The sequence below is a fragment of the Cupressus sempervirens genome, chromosome 11 (genome assembly GCF_028749045.1).
Source record: "Cupressus sempervirens isolate cs-2001-9-10 chromosome 11, ASM2874904v1, whole genome shotgun sequence".
Classification (NCBI taxonomy): Eukaryota; Viridiplantae; Streptophyta; class Pinopsida; order Cupressales; family Cupressaceae; genus Cupressus; species Cupressus sempervirens.
The window spans coordinates 753,112,934-753,134,133 of record NC_143128.1 but is presented as its reverse complement, the minus strand read 5'-3'; the positions used below and the strand labels follow the sequence as shown (position 1 = coordinate 753,134,133).

General features: G+C 36.2%; 1 protein-coding gene across 6 annotated transcripts in view; it reads right to left on the bottom strand.

Moving 5' to 3' along the window:
• Positions 1-21,200, bottom strand: part of LOC149531785 (chaperone protein dnaJ 10-like) — a 269,087-nt gene that overhangs the window by 79,884 nt on the left and 168,003 nt on the right. For 5 of the 6 annotated variants that reach the window (XM_089809009.1, XM_089809011.1, XM_089809008.1 and 2 more), the window contains exon 8: positions 9,992-10,072. The exons of the other annotated variant lie outside the window; for it this stretch is intronic. In XM_089809009.1, coding sequence (XP_089665135.1) covers positions 9,992-10,072 — 81 coding nt within the window. The remainder of the gene's footprint in view (positions 1-9,991; positions 10,073-21,200) is intronic. 6 annotated transcript variants of the gene reach the window in all.

Here is a 21,200-nt window from a genome sequence, read left to right as displayed (position 1 = left end):
AAACGAAATATAGCACAGAAGGTTAGGACGTCTAAATTTCAAAGCCTTATCAACTCTGGACAAGATGGTAATTGGTTTACTTAAGTTGAATAAAGATCATTCAAGCATATGCAAAGGATGCGCTCTGGATAAGAACACCAAAAGTCCATTTCATGATAGCACTAGAAAAACTAACAATGTTTTGGAATTAGTCCACTCAGATTTATGTGGACCTATGTTTGTTCCTTCTCTTGGAGGATTTTGGTACTATATACTTTTTATAGATGACTTCCCTAGGAAAACTTGGATCTACTTCTTAAAATGTAAAGAATTAGAAGAAATCCTTAAGAGATTTAAAGAATTCAAAACCTTAACTAAAAGCTTATCAAGACACAAAATTCATACTCTTAGGACTGATAATGGAGGGGAATATACTTCAGATTTGTTTAAAGAGTTTTGTCTGGAAGCAGGAATTAAGAGGGAGTATATTGTACCTTATAACCCAACAGCAAAATGGGGTAGCAAAAAGGAAGAATAGAACAATTATAGAAGCAACAAGAGCTATCATATTTGATCAAAATTTAGAATATTATCTTTGGGCAAAAGCCTCTTGTACTGCTGTCTATATTCAAAACCGAAGTCCTCACTCCCAACTTAGAGATAAAACTCCTGAAGAAGTCTTTACCAAGGTTAAACCTAACAGAAGCCTTCTTAAGATATTTGGGTGCGCAATATATATACATGTCCCAAAAGAAAAGAGAACTACGTTAGAACCCTCTGAGAGGAAAAGTATTTTTGTCGGATATAGTGAAACATCTAAAGCATATAGGATTTTCATACCTGGTCAAAAAAACATTGAACTTAGTAGGGATGTAATATTTGAAGAAGATTTAGCATTCAAAAAAGCCCTAAGTTCTGAAGATCCTCTCCCTTACCTATATCTGAATAAAATACTAAATCTGAGTTTTAGAGGGAGAACATTGAAGAAATTGAAGATGAAATTCAGAATCTTAATCTTAAGAAAACTCAAAATCCAAAGAAAAGACCACTTGGGACCATTAAGACTGTAGAGGAAGCACAAGATTTCGCTGCACCATTTGGAACCTTCAAAAAAAGCAAAAGACCCAAAAGATTTTTTGGTTATGCAATAAACATGAGTGATTTCTCTAAATCAGAACCAACGAATGTTTCAAATGCTATTAAAAATACAACTTGGAAGGATGCTATGACAGAAGAATACCAATCCATTATTAAGAATGATGTTTGGGAAATTGTTCCAAGGCCTGAAGGAAAATCAGTTAATTCTTCTAAGTGGATATTTAAAATTAAGCATGTTGCTAATGGTAGCATTCAAAAATATAAAGTCAGATTTGTAGTCAGAGATTTCTCTCAGAAGGAGGGAACTAATTATGAAGAAACCTATTCTCCATTACCAGATACACCTCTGTAAGAGTAGTCCTAGCTATTGCAGCATCGAAGGGATAGAAAGTACATCAGATGGATGCAAAAACAACATTTCTGAATGAAAAGATTACAAAAGAGGTATATTTGGAACAACCCGAAGGATTTGAAACTCATAACCCTAAAGTCCTTGTTTGCAGGCTCAAGAAAGCTCTCTACGGGCTTAAACAAGCTCTGAGGGCATGGTATGAAAGAATTGTATCTCTCCAGTTTAGGATTCTCCAAGAATGAAGCTGATCCAAATCTCTATTATAAAAAGGATAAAGATGATATGATAATGTTGATACTGTATGTTGATGATTTACTAATAATAGGTGATGATCATCTTATAGATCAATGCAAGAAAGATCTAATCAAAGAATTTGAAATGAAAGATGTGGGACTCTTTCATTACTTCCTAAGACTGGGAGTATGGCAGTGTTCTAACAGCATCATATTTAATCAAGGAAAGTATACATTAGACATCTTGAAGAGATTTGGAATGTGGAACTGCAAACATATGTCTTCTCCAATGAAGACTAATCTACACAAACTTAAGGACGCAATTACAGAATCGCCCTCTATAAATTCAACTCTTTATAGACAAATGATTGGGTCTCTTATGTACTTGGTAAATACAAGACCTGATATTTTCTATGTTGTTAATGCCTTAAGTCAGTTTATGTGTGAGCTAAAGGAGATTCACCTAGTTGCAGTCAAACACATCATGAGATACTTACAAGGCACTCTTAATCTTGGGCTCAAGTATGAGAAAGTTGACTTGGACTTACATTGGTACACAAACTCAGATTGGGCTGGAAGTGTTACTAATAGGAAAAGCACTTTAGGATGTTTTAGTTTAGGCTCGATGATATCTTGGATATGCAGGAAGCAGGCATCAATGAGTTCAAGAGAAGTTGAATACATTGCTGTAGCAACGGCCTCTCGGGAAGCAATTTGGCTCAAAAAGTTATTTGTCGGATTATTTGATCAACCCCTGAATCCTACTATTATTTATTGTGATGTAAACATTTCTATGTCTATGAATCACAACTTGGATAAATGAAGAATTTAATCATTCTCTGGATTTTATACTATGTTCTAGGAGATCTTAACTCAAGATCATGTTGTGATATAGGCCTACCAGTACCTACTAGTACCTACGAATCGCAACTTGGATAAAGGAAGAATTTAATCATTTTCCAAATTTTATCTTGTATATTACATTTCATGCAATACTGTTATCACAAGTACAAGTGATAAGTCATATCACAGGTATAGTAATATGACATAGTATCATGTGTTCAATAATACCACATCCTTAGAAGATTCACATAGATATAAACTATCAATCTATGCTTATTCATCTTAATTGATGATGCTAGATATGTTATCTCTTAATATGATTATCAAGTTAAGAGGAAGTGTTAATTCTATAACTCAGATCTCATACTGGTCTAATTCTACAGATCGTACAGATCTGACAATGCATGAAATCCCTTTAGAAGTAAAGCCTATAAGTAATTGTCTTCTCCTTAATAGGTATTGGTGTCTCATTTGGGCAACATATTTAAGGATTAACTAAATCGTCTTAGTTAGATTAATGTATTAACATGTCTCCTTGTAAAGTCGTTGATTTTAAAGAGAACAATTCAGGGCCGACCTAGATAGGGACATGCCCTTTGGTTGTAATATTCATATAGGGTATGTTTGTGGATAAAGGACACATGAATAATATATGGTCTGCTCCTTTAGCAATTCTGCCCTATCCGAATTTTCGCAGAGATAAAACAATTTTCAGAATAGTATTTATACTATCGGTAACACTTCATACAAGTCTGAGAAGATCATCTTCAGCAAGCAATAGAAGATATTATCTCAGCCTGATTTATAGCAGAATTTGCAGAAACTTTACACATCTCACAATCATGACGTTCATTTTCAGTATACAGAATGTTGAGGATCTCATTTGGGTACATTTATGAGAAAATCATTGTGGTTTCATATTCATGAGTTTGCAGCTACATTCTGGGCAAGCTGTCAGCATCATACAGGCCCGTGCTTTCTATTGTAGATTAGGCCACAAACTTGCTTGACTGTCATACTAAGGTGGGTGGCAAATCATAGTTGGATGGGTGATTATCAGAATTGGAGGAGGCCACGAAATGATCTAAATCAGCAACTTACAGTCTGGAGTTCTGTGTTGATCATTCTAGAAGCCTTCAAATTATAATCAGATTCTTTGGCTGTTGGAAGTCCGTTTTAAATTGTGGAATCATTGTTAGTTCAATACTCTCTTTCGCAAATAAATTCTGTAAAATTCTAGAAGTGTGTTATTTTGCAATATTGTTCCTTGTCTAACATTTATTTCTGAAAAAGAATTTCAAAGTATATATTTTATTAAAAATCAGAAAAAAATTAAACATACAAATTATCAGTTTGTGCATCAATATAATAGCTTGGGCCAAGTTGGGGTCTTTACATTGTTGATATCCATTGAATAAAGTTTAAACAACAGAAGTCCCTTTGTGATACCCAGAATATCACATCATTATAACTAAGTGAAAGTCTATAGTCGGAAGGAACCTTGGGGTTGCCTTATTTGATTACACAATCCATGTACATTTTTTTTCAAGGGGAAACACTTTGTGACTGGAGCTATGAGCCAGTGAGGTGACGTAATAATTTAATTTAATTAATTAATGGTCCCAAAGTTTAAATTATATAATTAAAGAAACTTTAATTAATTAAATATGGGGGCCGAAATTAATAAAATAGAAATATTTGTAATGGGGTTTTGATTGATTTATGATATCTCGAGCCCATCTTTTATTTTGGTCAAAGGTGTTTGTTGTTGTGTCGGCACTTATTGTGCACCTCGGGAGTTTTTCTTTGATGGGGCATTTATGACCAATAGGTACGATGTTTTATGATATGCGACTTGGTTTATTTTATTTGTATTGTGAATTCCATTGGGAGTTCTGCTTGTTCGCCATTTCAGAAGTGAAAAATCTTACCTATTTGGATTGTGCAGTTTCGGTGGATTTCAATCCTACTCTGTTATGCTTCTTGGTATACATTTCGCGGATCTAGCACATCCGGAGCACCATCTTTGTTTGCAGCTGTAGTTTATGTTGAGCAACATATTGATAATTCTCTCTTGTGGAAAATCTCTATGTCTAGCATTTAATGTTCATCTTTGGTTTGGAAGCATCGTTTGAACTTTGTACCCTACCTCATTATTAGTATTTGATGGAAACTCCTTCCTTATCATACAGAAGCCTTCTCTCATCCCTCTGTCATTGTTCAGATACAAACCCATCACTAGCATTTGCATACCCATTCGTCCAAGCACCACTCTATAGTACCATTAGGTCACACTATACGGCCTCAACCAATTCCACACTGTACAAAAGAGTCATTACCCACTATGTGCGAGACCTCCCTTTACTATGGGATCATTACCATTGTCACCCATACTTCTCCGACCCCCATACATCATGCACTTGTTGTACGCTCTCGTCTAGACATCGTACAATCCCTCCTCTCCGTCCCATTTGATGGAAGTTTTGTCATTGATGTCAAATCGGTCAAGGAAATTGATCGTCATTGATTTCAAGTATGCAAGAAAACATATCAAAGAGATATTATATACATATACTTCAATATAAAGACAACTAGAGAAGTAATAGAGATAAGAAGCAAAACAAAGGAATTGAAAGATGTCAAACATCAAGGAAACTATTGGCAAAACAAACCATTGTTATCAATGTATTGACTAATTATTTGTTGAAGAGTTAAAGAAAAGAATAACGTGAACAAGTTGCAACGAAGCTTTGACTAGTCTTGTTGGATAAAGCAAACAATCTAATAAAAGATGTTTAGTTTTCCTTGTATATGAATATAGGGAATAAAACATAAAAAGGACGTGGGATGAGCATCCAATTCATATTACATTAGTCAAAGATTTCCAAAAAGACATGGTCTGGTTAATGCTTGGAACAGTAATATTGCTATTAATTTTTTCAATCAAAAAGAGGACAAATTAAGTTCCTTGCTGGAGTGACAACACATATATTATAAACTGAACATTTAGTTCAAACAGCAATGAATATGGAGGTGCAGCAATGAAAAGACAACAGAGCATAAAATGCTACAATCATATGTCAGCCATCAAATGCAATTCAATGAGAATTCCAAGTCAACATATAAAGGAAATCCTTAAAGGGGTCTCTGTTGAGGTAGCCAAAGCACATGAACAACATCTAGATGATTAACGGCAGCAATGATGACAAGGCTATGACAAGATTACATAACATAATCTATTTGGAGTATGCAGAAACTATAAACTAAATGTTTGATACTTCTATGAAGAATAACGTCACAAAATAGGAGCCATCAAAACTATTTGAATAAAAAGTATTGCACAAGCTTGAAAAGGGAACAGAGGAGTCATCAAGAGTTGATTAAATAGTCATAAGCAGATGTGAAACGCTAATTAAAACACCATGCAAGTAAGAACTACAAACATCATTGTATGGGCCCTCCTCTCTTCCCTCACCGTACACCATCTCCGCTACACACAAACACTCCTACTGTATGCCTCAATTGCCATTTTTCTATCGGGCTACAACCCAATTTACTAAGTGGGGACAATCCTTACCATTGATTGCATGAGAACATTACAATTATACCAGAGTTTCCCCTCGGGTATTCTCCATCGAGTGCTTTCCTTCGAGCATTTCCCTTAGGTGCTTTCCCTCGAGTGTTTCCCTCAGGCGTTTTGCTCAGGTGCTTTCCATTAGGTGTTTCCCTTGGGTACTTTTTCCTCGAGTACAATGATACATGACACATGGTGGAAAACTTAGGTGTGTCATTGGGAACATTACAGTGGTATCAGAGCTGGTGATCTTGCCAGCCTATTGGGATGATTGAGAGCTTTTGGGATTTGGATCACATTATGGCACCCAATAGTGATGGACAGTAGTGGTTGAAAGCACTACAAAATATTGGCAAAGAGCTCAACAAGGGTGTTGATCTTCCATTAGATATATTGGAAGTATGTTTGTATAAGGAAGACCAATTACCTTCAAGATTTATACAGAGGATCCTTTCTCCAATTAAGGATGTCTTAAGTGAACCTAAGCTTTTGAGACACCAAGACAAGGAAACAAAGTTGGTAGTTGCAGCTTGTCTCACTGACATCTTGAGAATCTCAGCTCCTAGAGCAGTGTACGATGATAACGCCATGATAGAGATATTGTGTTTGATCGTTGACAACTTTCAGATCCTTGATGACTTTAGAGGTGATCCTTTTGGTAGGAAATCTGCAATATTGGTGTAATTATGTCCCACAGGTAGGATGTTTTATAGTATGAGACTTGGTTTATTTTATTTTTAATGCGAATTCCATTGGGAGTTCTCCTTGTTTGTTATTTTGAAAGTGAAAGATCTTCCCTATTAGGCTTGTATAGTTTCGGTGGGTTTCAATCCTACCCTATTCTTCTTTTTGGTATACTTTTCTCAAATCTGGCACATCTAAAGCACCATCATTGTTTGCAGTTGTAATTTCTATTGAGCAACAAATTGATAGCTCTCTCTCGTGGCAAATCTCTGCGTCTGGCATTTAATATTAATTTGTTTGATAGCTGGTTTGGAAGCATTATTTGCAAACTACCTCATTATTGGCATTTGGCAAAAACTCCTTCCTTATCATATAGAAATCTTCCCTCATCCCTTCGTTGTTGTTTAGATACCATCCCCTCACGGCATTTGCATACTCGTTCATCAACACACCACTCTATGACACCATCAGGTTACAATGTATGGCATCAACCAATTCCACACCGTATAGCAGAATCCTTACCCATCGTACGCAATACCTCCCTTTACCGCAAGCTCATTACCATCGTGACCAATACTTCTATGACCCTTGTACGTTGCACTTTTTGTATGGTCTCCTCTAGACATCGCACAATCCCTCCTCTCTACCCCACCGTATGACCCCTCCCATCTACCCTTACTCTACACCATCTTTGGTGCACACAAACACTCAGATTGTACACCTCCATTGCCATTTTTCCATCTAGCTATAACCAAGTTTACTGAGTGTGGACAAATCCTTACCATCAACCGCAAATGGAACATTATAGTGGTAACATAGCTTTCCCTCGAGTGTTTCTCTTTAGTGTTTCCACACAAGTGTTTTCCCTCGAGTGTTGCCCTTGGGTGTTTCGCTTAGGTGCTTTCCCTCTAGCGTTTCCCTCAAGTGTTTCCCCATAGATGCTTTCCCCTGGGTGTGTCCTTCAAGTTCTTCCCTTAGGTACACTGGTACATGATGTCTAGAGGAAAACTTAGGTGTGTCGTTAGGAACATTACACCTCATCCCAATTATGATTGCTAAGGAATCCTCTATATATTACCTCAATGTGGCTAAGACAACCAGGTGCTTTATTTCATGGCCATCAATTAGAGGGACAAACCATCAAGCAAGACTACCATCCCAGTCCACCATCAACATTCACCTCGCTAAATCTCCACACTACCATGTTGTGCCTTCCTCCTAGTGCATGCTACAATCTCAATTGTTGGCAAGAAGCAGCCTCCAAGACATCTATGAAGTGATAACTAGGGACAAACAACACTTTGAATCCACCAACCCAATCACCCAATGCGCAATACCTTTCTCCTTAGTTTGGAGCACTAAGAACATATGCTTTGTGCTAGATATGATTGACCATGGCAGGAAACTTGGTGAGCATCGATCTACATTTGGTCTTTGTTCCATCTAAGTGTTGGGGTGTTTGGGTGTTAGCGGTAGCAGTCACTATGAAAAACAACCCTTCCAAGAGTATATTCTCAGTTATCAGCACATTCTTCAGGTATGTGCATGCATCAGATGGGTGGGGAGGATTCAAACTTGGGCTACCTTTACAATAGGGTTTGTGACAAACAATCACACTATGGGGTATCCCGCACACAATCCCTGTACATTATTTATCATATGTGATTCCCTATTCAAGAGAGATTTGGAGATTTGGTGTTTCATTGGGAATACTAAATATTCAACTTTTCATGTTGTGGTAGCATAAAAATCAGATCGACATGACCAAGCAATAAAACACTGTAGTCTTATAAAAAGTTTCCACGTTTGTAAACTATGATCTAGATAATACGTCTATCAAATAAAATTTAGAATCTAAGTTGGAAGGAATCTTGAAATTTCAAGAGAGAGTTGTCCAATGTAAATAATGTGCAGGTAGATAGAGCCTTCACTCTTCAAATTGGTTATTTTGAAACACAAATTAGACTAGACATATGAAGGAACTGAGGAAATACTAAAATGATGGAGTTTGATAAAGATGCCTAATAATGGATATAATGCAAATAAGCCAAAACATCTTAAGGATTTAAGGAAGAAACCTCCTAGATAGTGAGTTAGGCTCAAATTTCATGGATCTACAAAAGGAAATCCAAGATTAGCAAGAGGGAAATATTTAGAGAGGGTGATCGACAAACTATGTTAATTTTTTAGTCTACTTAGGACTGGATACAAACAATAGGCAAAAAGGAATAGCTCTCTTAGGAGTAGTTGTTATGAAAAGACATGACACTCCAAAAGACTTAAGATAAATATTGAAATAGTCAACAAGGAAAGTGCAATGATTTGAGAGTAAAAAAATAATAAGAAAGAATATGATGGATAAATGTTGAAAACCACTAGCCTTTATGTTTGCAAGAATTCAAGCAACAAAACATGATTAGAGATTAAGCATGGAGAATATTTAAAGGGAAAACAAATAGATGCTAAGTTTGTTTTTTGCAATTGATGGTTTTCTTAATTTTCCCATTTTGGTTAGACTCATAATAGAAGTTGGCATCTCATGAATAATTTTTCCTAAGATCCCTTACCATAGTTATCATTGGGGAAAAAAATCAACTACAATGGAAGGGTATATTAAGTTTGAAATACTGCTTTCTAGATAGGAATCAACTTTCACTATAATTTTGTTCTTAGATTTATATAATCCTACATTCCTGAATGAAACATAGGATATGTGATTGTCAAAACATAATGCTTTCCACAAAAACTTCAATTAAAGAAACACCACTTGAAGGTTAAGAATGTGGATTGTCATAAGGGTAGATAAGTAGATGCTAAAATGTAAAATTTTGCAATTGATTTCATACATTTATTGTCTTGATTGGTAAATAACAACTAGGATTTGGCAACCACCAATAAATTTCAAAATCTAAGTCCTTTCACTATAGGTATTTATACCAAAAGAAAACATTTAATTTTGCTGAAAATGAATGTTGATTTATTATTTTTAAAATTCTAACTGTATTAGGAAGAGATTTTTATTATAACCCTATCATCCAGTTAAGTTGATCCTTTATTCTATGATGAGAAATAAGATGCTTCTTGCTCAAACAAAATGTAGCTAATAAAAATTTATTGCATGCCCATTTGAAACCATTGTTGAAACTTAGAAAATAATTACTTACCATGAAAAGAATATATTGTAAAATATTCAAAATTTCTAAAACCAAAATTTTCCACAAAACTTACTTGAAAGATCTTTCCAAGAGTTTTCAAACCCTTTGCACATGTTTTAAGTTCTTCCTTCTTCAGTGTGCCATCTTGCATGACCTATGAAGAATATTAAAATATACAAGACAAACTTACAATGTGGATTCATAAAATTTTATAATGGAAGTAAAAGCATGTGGTAGTTTGATTTAGGTAAAGGAAATGAACCAAGATTGAATACTTATTAAGTCTCTACACTCATGCATGAAAGAAAAGGGATGTTGAACATATGTGATAACGTAGATAGGGTGATGAAAGTTAACATTTTGTATGACACATGTGAAATGTTTCATTTTTAAAATAGGTATTAATAATAAATATTAGATAGAGTGATCAAAATATAAAAAATAAATTTAAATTTAATTAAAATATTATTAAGTTTACTGAAGGGTAAAAGGGAATGACATGAGTTGTGACCCTTGTTGTCCTGTATTTTGTCACCACAAAATGCAGGTAATAGTACGAAATTTTTTCAAACTAGTTTCACATTTCTCTAAGTTGAATTTTTTATTAAATAGGTTAAAGTTGATAAATCAATCAACTCCAATTCATGTAGCAAATTCTTTTACCAAAAGCTTTCATCAAGTCTTTTTTCTCTATTTGTCGAGCCTGTTCTTGATTTTTGAGGCCTTCATCATTCTTTCTTTCGTTTTTTAGTGTGTGTTTCTTGGTTTTTAGTCATTTGGTTTTACTCAAGTCATTTCTTTCGGTTTCTCCTTCGATTTGATCTATCCTAGGGCTCAATCCGAGTTGGCAATCAAAAGATATAACCAATTTAGTGCGCAAATCAAAAGATATAACCAATTTTGTGCCCAAAAAGTAAAGCTTTTTGATGCAACTACACGAATTAAAAATATCATGCTATATTTTTTATTTGACATTCACTTTTTGAAAAATATAATTTAAATTCACTTTATGTTATGTTTTTAAGTTACTTTATCATTTAAATTTTTACTTAAGTAACTATAGTGCACTTTATGTTATATTTTTAAGTTGAGTTGCTTTTTGACTTTTCCCTTAAATGACTATATTAACTATATAGTTCAATTTAATTTTTGATTTAAATCAAATGCTCTGGTAAATATTACTTATTAAATGATATTTACATATTATATTGTTAATTTGATAATGTAAATATAATTTATGTCCCACTTAACTAATATTTTATCAATATTAAATTGACATATGCTTAAAAAATCACTTAAATGTGCAATGACATCTTAAAAGTAGACCTTTTTATGCAATTGCATGTAAAATCACTTAAATGTGCAATGACATCTTAAAAGTGGACATTTTTTATGACATTGCATGTAAACTCAACTTAAATGTGCAATGACATTAAATAGTTTGAGCAACATATGTTATATGCATATGCATCAAAAAGGTAAGTTTTTGCCTTGGGTTGTATATGCAAGCAACTTATACGTGTCTTTACACCAAAAAGGTGTGTTTTGCACCAAAGACATGTAATTACATCCCCAAAACCCCTTTTTAAGCAAAAAAGCATGTTTTAAAACATACATATGCCTCTAAAAGGTGTGTTTTTGCCTTGGAAGAGCCCATTGCATGTTTCTAAAACATGTAATGGCCTGTAAAAGGTGCATTTTGCTCTATGTTGCATTTTTTATATGTGCAGACACCTCCAAAGGTGTGTTTTGCTCTCAAACGCATGCATTTGACCTTCATGAACTTGGTTTTGAAAAAAACTCTATGCAAGTTCTTCCCAAGAACAATCTTGGATTTCTTCATGAAATATCTTCCAATCTTCTCATTTAGGGACGTTTTTGCAAATCTAATCCTCTATACAAAATCTTTGGATCTTTTTGCCAAACACGTGTGTTTTCAGCTCCATTTGAAGTCATGTTTTGAGAAAGAATGCCCAAATTTGGGGCCTCCAAAATGCACGTTTTTGTCCAAGGGGTCATTTTGAAGTTTTCAACATTCTAGATGATATTGGAGGGCAACTTTTTGCATTCTATGGTCAAAAAAGACTCGTGTAATGGTATTTTGGAAACACGTTTTTATCAAAAAGGGTTTTTCTTTCATCTTTTGCTAAAAATGTTGGAAGTTTGAGGGATTTTAGGGCACGTTTTTGGCATTGTTCTTGCTGCTCATTAGGAATTCCTCTTGCAAAGTTGGAAAAGATCCAAGTTTGTTTGAGAATTTTTCAACATTGAAGTTTCTTCCTTCTTCATTTTTGGCACACGATCGTGTAAGTGGACATTTTCCTTCTTGCTAATTAATTTGTGCTTATCTTGCTGGTTTTATGCATGTTTTAGCTTGATGATTTTGGAAAGTGTATTTTCCCTTCAAAAATGATGAAATGGTTCATTTTCATGTTTATGGTTTTCTCCCAAACTCCAAATTCAAAATTGCATGTTGAAGTGGCTTGTTTGTTGACATGTTTGAGTCTTTTGCCAAAGGTAAATTTTTCCTTTGAAGATTGATTTTGTGTTTTGTGTGTTTGGTTTTCGGTTTCTTCATTTTGTAGAAGTTGCAAGTTCTTTCCCAAGAACTTGGTCATGTTTCACTTTACTCCACCTTCCATTTCATGCAAGAGCATCATTTCATTCTATTTCCATCTTTCCATGTCACAATACTTCACATCTCATTCTTCATATGCGATTACATGTATTTCTATCCATCATCCGCACGTACATGTAATCTCATCTTCCATTTCCATTTTCACTCATCTCACTTTACGCATCCAATCGCATGACATGATTACATGAAAAGTCCTTTACATGTAATTGCATCTCTAGAATCCATTTTTGACTAAAAGTCACTTTTTAGAAGTCAAAAAATGTCATGTGCATGTTTTCCCATATACATGTACTTCATTTTCCATGCAATGACATCTTGAAAGCCCAATACACTTTTTAAAAAATCAGCAATTTTTGTTCACACGCATTCCCATGTGTTCTATCTTCACACATCCATCTCCTTCCATTTTCCACTTTCATAATTTTTCACTCCACCTTCCATTTTCATCCGCTGCATATGTATGATGTCTCTTTTTGAGATCATCTCACCGGATCTACAAAGTATTTAATCCATACTCAAACCTTTGTTGCTAATCAAGAATCAACCTTTTATGGCAATATCCTCTGATGATGTGTTCACGTGTAGGAATTTTTGTGTTTGAGCACAAGCACAAGAGATGCCCTCACCATTGAAATCTAAGGGCAAAATGAAATACCAATTTGATAAAGAGTTGGCTCATGCAACTCCATCTCATGTCACATCCATTCTTGACAATGTGTTAGACACGAAGATCGGACATGTGGACATGGTTGATTTCCTGCAAAGAATAGAAACTCCTGTTGGTCATGACATGAAACGTATCAAGAGAAGTCATGTTCACTTGGTGTCTACGTTTCCCATGGCTGCCATGGAACCTGAGTTTGTTCTTGGATGCGCGAAGTGTTTCAACCCAAAGTGAAAGACGATCAAGGATGTTAATGGCAAAGTTATTATTAGTCTCGATTCAAAAGTTATCAAGGGAATTTTCAAAGTGCCCCATAATGCAAAATGCATAGATCTGACCAAAGAAACATCTTTAAAAATATGGAATGAAAAAAGGGAGATTATCAGAAGTATGTGAATCAATATTGGTTGGATACCAAGAGAAACAACTTCTCGAGATGCCCAAAGACCATTCACAAATCTAATTTCAAGCAAGAGTACAAAGATCTTATTATTCTTTTCAGCAAGATTTGTGGTCTTAAATATTCCACTGATTTTGAACCATGGATGTATAAATTCATCTTCTAAATCACAAAGAATAAAGAACATATCTTTCGGGGAAAACTAATCGGCACTGCAGTTTGTCAACAATTGCTCAATGGAGGGACTTTAGTGCCTTTCTACATGAATTTTTACCTTGTTTATATTGTTGCTGCCATGGGATCTTTCTTTGGACTCTCAACCAAAGGAGATCGTCTTCAAATTTCAGTTTTGGGATTACTATGATCAAATCACTCTGGCTAACAGTAAGTTCCATTACAAAAGAGACCAAGATGTTTTCTTTGGACATTTCCAATGTCTGTTTGATAGACAGTTATCCATCAAAAGGGTATCTGATGAAGCTTGAGAAAAGGTAAATTAGTATGGTTGTATCTTTATCCAATTTCCAACCTTTACATACTTCAAGGTTGGGTACTTTAAAGGTGAGTCATATAGCTTACCTAGGAATGCTACTAATAGGATCATTATGATGGAATTAACTAGACAACTCATAGAAGTTCAATCTAATCAACATGCTTTGCATAGGCCCAGTTTTGGTATTTTTTTTCCCAAACCCTTGGTAATTGGCAATTATTTGATCAATTTAGTACATAAAGCAAAAAATATGGAAGCAGAATTGCAGCGAATCACTCTGAAGAAATTCAAAGCAAGATTTGACTTTGATTTCAAAGAAATGAATTCTCAAATCAAGAAGGCTTTCACACATGTTCATTGTATTGAGGATGTTTGGATTGACATGCAAACAAAACTGGATATAATAAAGATAGATTACTACAGATTAACTTTGCAACAAATAAGTGATCATAACATTCTTGAGATCCTGTCAAATTTTCAAATATAAGATGATGGCAATATTCTTGATCCTGAATATCATTAGGCTGGTTTTGATAAAAGGTGCCCTTTTCCTATTCAACGGCAGTAGAAGAAAGGGACATCTATCCATGATAGATTTCAATCCATTTTAGCAAACAATAACAAGTGATTGAAAAGTAAAGGCCTAAAAAGGGTTAATTCGAAATTGGGTTTGGATTGTGCAAGTTTGGGTCCTCCTAAAAGGAAGTCGCAACTAGAAATTAAAGGTAAAGATTGAGCTTCTTTCGATGTGAATAAGTCTCTTAAATTCAAGTTGAAGGGTGGAAAGGGATCTAAGTCATCTCAAATCCCTAAACCAATTCAGAAGTCAAAGGAGGACTCAACGGAACAATCAGAAGAACAAGATGAGGAGGAAGGAGGGGAAGTTATGATCATATCTCCCCCAAAACCTGCACAAACTCATGCACCATCCATGCATGAAGCAACTTTTATGGATGAGATAGATGATGATGTGGATTCATTTTCCACTATTTTCACACCTTCCATTCTAGCTTCAGAAGTCAACACATTGACTCTTCCTATATCTTCAACAGCTCCTCCCATTTTAACAAATGAACAATATGAACATTTGTGAAGTGTGTTCGAAGATTTTCCAACTCTTAAAAAGGGTCAAATTTCTCAACTTGATACATCTTTGAAAGGCTTTGAGTTATTAATGATTGAATCCTATCACCATGCACCTATGAATTCAACTGTGCAAACTAAGTCTTGCTCAATTACAACGGAGATACAATCAGGATCAATGTCAATGGTCTCCACTGTACCTATTTCCACAAATGAAAGTTTCAGTTTGTCTGCATGGTTGAGCAGGATCACAACGAACAGAAGGAAAGTTGTTGTAGCTTCGAATAACCTTCCTGTAAAGAAAACTAACTCCAAATCTTTAAAAGATAAGATTGTTTCAAGGATCTTAGTTGATGCGGAGAAAACCAAGTTTGTAGAAGTTGTTGAGCCATTGGTGGACAAACCTGTTGAAGAACTTAACCATTCTGATTACAAGTTCAATAAGGTAGAAATCGGGAAGTAGTCACATTTGAGTTGCTTACAAGATGCTCAAGATGCATTAGCTAATATGTCAAAAAGCAATCATGAATTATGGGAAAAGAAGAATCAACTCGAATAGGAGGTTACTCAAATGAAGTCATTCGGCAACAATCTTCTCAAAATGTTGTTTTTATGTCTCAGACATCCAAGGAAAGAAAGTTAATGGAAGTTGCCAAGTCTTGGATAGTAGAAGTAGTTTCTGAAGGAGTTCAAGCCATTACAAGTATGGTTAAAATCCTTAGATGTATCAAAGATATGATTGAAATGGAGCAAGGCTTGATTTCCTCTTTGACTCAAGAGGTGAATGATTTGAAAGAGATTCTCAATGACTAGGATGAGATTGTTAAATTTGATTTAGATGCCATGGTCTCAGGTTAAATTATTATAGAACACTTCCAGGGCCTTGCATGTGGTAGTATGCATCTTAAGTTAAGGTCTACAACAATGACGAAAAAGGGTCAAAACGGAGACTAACTAAAGAAGACAAGCAACCTCAAGAGCAGCCAAAAACTAAAGAAATAGAAGGGACAAAACGGATATAGAGATGAAGAAAAAGCACCTATAGAAAATTAAAACATTCAAAGGGAAGTGTACAAAGACAGAACACAGAGGAAAGGGGCAACAAAAGTAAGGAAAATCAAAAGGCACGATATCTTGTAAAAAAATTAAAACCAAAAACATTGAGATAAGAAAATAAAACTGTTAAGAAGCTAATGCGGGACAAAGTTATAAAAGAGTCAAAGGAAAATACAAGAAAAGGGAGATAGGGAAATAAAAAATTAATGCCTTATAAAATTGAATAAAATGATCTTTCTAATAAGGAAAATGGGCTTTGTTCAAAACCTGACCCTGAACGATATATATAAATTGTCTAGAAGCCAAGTCCAAGTCATTGTGCAAATCATTGTGAAAAAGACTGGAAAGGAAGCTATGAACAAAGTATGAAGGGCAAATGGTGCAAGGTGGTTGTACCAAGGAGTAAGAAAGGAGTGCACATCATATGTATCATATGGTAGAGGGAGCAATTGTACACCAAGGAGTCAACCAAGGAATCATCGTATAAGAAGTATTAGGTAAGGGTATCAGTCGCATATGTCACTAGACCCCATACGGGCAAGGAAGGAGTACCCTACAATAAATCAGTTCATTTAAGATATTTAGTAGATCATCCTGAGGTTCTATGCAATGTCCCCCACTTAGCCAGTTTGGAGGTATGTTGTCGTTAGCCCATTCTTGTATGGTCACAAGGGCTAACCAGGACTTCAAAAGGGATCCTGAGGTTATTTGGCCTAGTCAAATTTAATTACAGGCCAAACGGAGTTCGTTTGTTGGGTTGTCAGGAAGACTTACTATTTTTAGTAAGCCAATAGGGGGATGCAGTGCCTTCAATTTTCAGTGACAGGATGAGATGCGTTTTGTTGGGCTCTTTCTAATGAGCTATTATATGTGGGATTTCGAGTTTATTTGGTATATTATTTTAATGTTTGAAGTTACAACGGTAAAGTGACTATTTAAATTAAATATTATAATGTTTCATAAAGTCACTTTATAAAAATCAGGAGTCCCCCTTTTGAGTACATACATGGACTTTGTAAAAAGAAAAAAAGAAGTAATATTAAAAGTCATGTATTATCCCACATTGGCAAGACGGAAGCGTGGAGCAAGTGAGGAAGGGATTAAAAGGAAGAGGATAGCTCTCATTTATTCGGGCTTGGAAATATCAAAGAAATTGGAGAATTTTCTGGAGATTATATCTCAATAGTTTGAAGGACGAAATCCCTTCAAGCTAGAAATCTTGACGCCATTGAAAGATATGGTCTTGAGATTCAACATGGTAGCAGTCTGAAAAAAGCAGATACGAAAAAGCAGCCCGAAAAAAGCGGAACCGAAAAAGCAGGCAGAAAAAGCAATTCAAAAAAGAGGAACCGAAAAAGCAGGCTGAAAAAGTGGGTACGAAAAAGCAGGCCGAAAAAGCAGTTCGAAAAAAGCAAAGCAGAAGGGGCAGCATAGAAGGAAATTATTTCAGCCATCTACAACCAGGTTCTTTGTTAGTATTGTTTTTAGGGCGTTATAAGCTTTCAGCTGTAAGTGTGCATTATACCAGCATTATCATTTTCTAATCCATGTAAATGCCAAAGTCTTGGCCATATTTCATGAGCATTGTAATTTTCATTGCAATTAAGAAGATAATAGTTGTTGGTGTCATTTAAGCAATTTAATATCATTATTTATCAGCTAGTTAGTTTGCATACCAACTGTTTGTAAAAATGTCAGTTGGCTGTAGATGTTCATTTCTCATGCTTAGATCATATATATACACTGAATATTGTCAAATTTAGTAACACACTCATGTTAGGTCATTTGTGTAGTCCATTGTAGTCTTCTAGCACAAGATTTTCATTGATGCAAAATGTAAAAAGGTCATTTGAAGCTAGCTGAAATACTATATCAGTCAAACGTCCCTTGCATGTGAATTGTTTCATGAAATTCCTTGAGCTTTCATCAGCATTTTTGAGGGCAGATTTGCGGAGGGTTATTACAGTGGTATCAAAGCTATAAGTCCTACCATCCTGTGGAGGTCTTATAGGGAATTTGGAACAGCTAGATAGAGGGGAAAGTGTTCGACGAAATGTCAAAACACTAAAATCAGAGCATTTTTTGTTTGAACATGCGACAGGGGCCTTATAATTTCCGCAATACCAGAGCAAGACAAAATAGGACTTCAGACCTGCAAAGCAAACAGTCTAATTCATCCGTGCAAGTGGACATAGAATCCAATCATACAGACACAGAGGAGGTATTCTTTCATCAAGACATCAATATGGGTGACCAAGATGACAAGAATGCTCGGGATCTTGGAGAGGAAAGATTCTTACAGTTATTAGAGACCTTGGCACAGGGACAGAGATTAGCAGAACAGAGGGCACAGGAACAAAATCAGAGAATGGAGGTTATGATGCAGATGATGGCTCGTCAAATGGGGTTGAACGCTAACATAGGTGGAGGAAATAATCAGAATGGTAATAATCAGAATGGTGACAATCAGAATGGGAATAATAAGGATAGGACACATAATGGAGGTGAACAAGTCGGAAACAATTTCGGTCATGCACCCCAACAAGCTAGGACAGTGAGTTCGAGGCCCATGATTCCCACATTTCCTCCTAGAGCTCCAGAGCAGCCCGTACCAGAGCCCCAGATCACTGATATACAGGACCAGTTGAGGAGAGATTGGGAAGCCGAAGGTCCAAATTTTACTGTTGCAATTACCTTTAGGGAGTATATGGATGTGCGGATGAAACATATGCCACGTGGACATGACAGGAACCAGAGCTATGAGCTACGGAAGAAAGTAGGGAAACTTCAGTTACCATATTATGATGGCTCGGGGAAGTCTACAGCAAGAGCTTGGGTTCAAAAGCTTGATACATACTTTCTATTGAACCCTATGCCTGAGGAAGAAGCTATAAAGTATGCAGCAATTCATCTGGATGGGTTAGCACACAAGTGGTGGCATCATGGTATGGTCACTATGGGTCATGCACACATTACCTCATATGTGGAGTTTACGGAGAGACTGATTGAACGTTTTGATAGGAAGGATCCAGAACTACATTTCAAGGAGTTAGCTCAACTTAAACAATGGGGATCATTGGAAACATACATTTCAGAATTTTAGAAACTTGCAATGTTAGTAACAGATGTATCTGAACGGAGGATACTGGTTCTATTTATGGATGGGTTAGCTGATCCGTTGAGAGGGTGGATTAAAGCTCTCAACCCTTCCACTTTGCAGGAAGCCATTAAGAAAGCTCGTGACATGGATTCCTCTTCAGCTTCTAAAAATAAATTCCTAGCAAAGAGTTTCCCTTCGAGGAAAGATAAGGACAGTAAACCTTTTCGTACAGAGGGTCAGCCACCTAAGGAGGAAAGTAAGAGGTTGGACAATGAGACACTTAATGATCTCAGGAAGAAGAAGCTTTGTTTTCATTGCAGGGAGCCTTGGGATTTGTCACATAAGTGTCCATTGAAAGCAAAAGCCAAGCAGATGGAGTACTTTTCAGCCGAAGAGTCAATGGATGGAGATTCAAAGCAGTCATCAGAATCAGATGGAGATGATACTTCCTCACATGAGGAAGCACACAGTGATAGCACGATAGCTCAGTTGTCCAGTATACAGGAGGCCGTCACTTTCAGAGTTAGAGGAACTTTGGATGGACAAAGATTTGTGGCACTCATTGATACAGGGGCAACACATAACTTCATTGATAAAAAGTTTGTGACACGTAGAGGGCTACATACAGAAGAGCATAGGGGATTTAAGGTGATGGTTTCCGACGGCTTCAAAATCGACTGTACCAAGAAAATCACCAACTTGCAGCTTCGTTTGGGAGATTATGACATGGTGGGAGATTTCTTTGTTGTCAACATTGGTGATCAGGATATGGTGCTTGGGATGAATTGGATGAAATATCTGGAAGAGTTTACATTTAACCTCCAGAAAATGGAAATGAGGTTTGAGGGAAATGGTAAGAAGATAGTACTCAGAGGTTTGTCAGATGGGAGACTACGAGTGGTGTCACTCAAGCGGATGCAGAGTTTCTTCAGACACGACCAGGTGCAGTGGGCAGCAAAGTTCAGAGTAATGCCTGAGGTGACAGAGCAACATAAACAGGAGTATCCCCCTGATGTACAAAAAATAATAACCAAACGTACTAAGGTGTTTGGTGAGATACCTCTAGGGAGACCCCCGGATAGGGGAATCGAGCATGTTATTGAGTTAGAGGAAGGGGCTAGCCAGTCATCATCACACCCTACCGCCATCCAAAGAGATATAAAGATGAAATAGAAAAGGCAATCAAGGAGTTGATTGACATGGGGCACATACGACCAAGCAAGAGTCCTTTCGCTTCTTCAGTAGTATTGGTGAAGAAGAAGGATGGTACAATGAGGATGTGCATTGATTATAGGGAACTAAACAAGAAGACAATCAAGAACCGATACCCTATTCTGCGCATTGAGGAGCTTATTGATGAATTGCACGGCGCCTGCTACTTCTCTAAGATTGATTTGAGATCCGGCTACCACCAAATACGGGTTAGAGAGGTGGATGTGGAGAAGACAGCTTTTAGATGCCACTATGGACATTTTGAGTTCTTAGTCATGCCCTTTGGGTTGACTAATGCCCCCGCCACTTTCCAGTCCTGTATGAATAGAGTATTCAGAGATCAGTTGAGGAAGTTTGTGTTGATTTTTTTTTATGATATACTGATATACAGCCGTACTTGGGAGGAACATTTGAAGCATATTGATGCAGTGCTCAACATTCTAGAGAGGGAGTCATTATATGCCAAGATGAGTAAATGGGAATTCGGGATGACAGAGCTGCTCTATCTAGGGCATATTATTAGTGCAGGAAGTGTTCGGGTTGACCCAGACAAGATCAGGGCCATTCTGGATTGGCCACCGTCGAGGACATTTTGCAACTCAAGGGATTTCTTGGGCTTTGCGGGTTCTACCACAG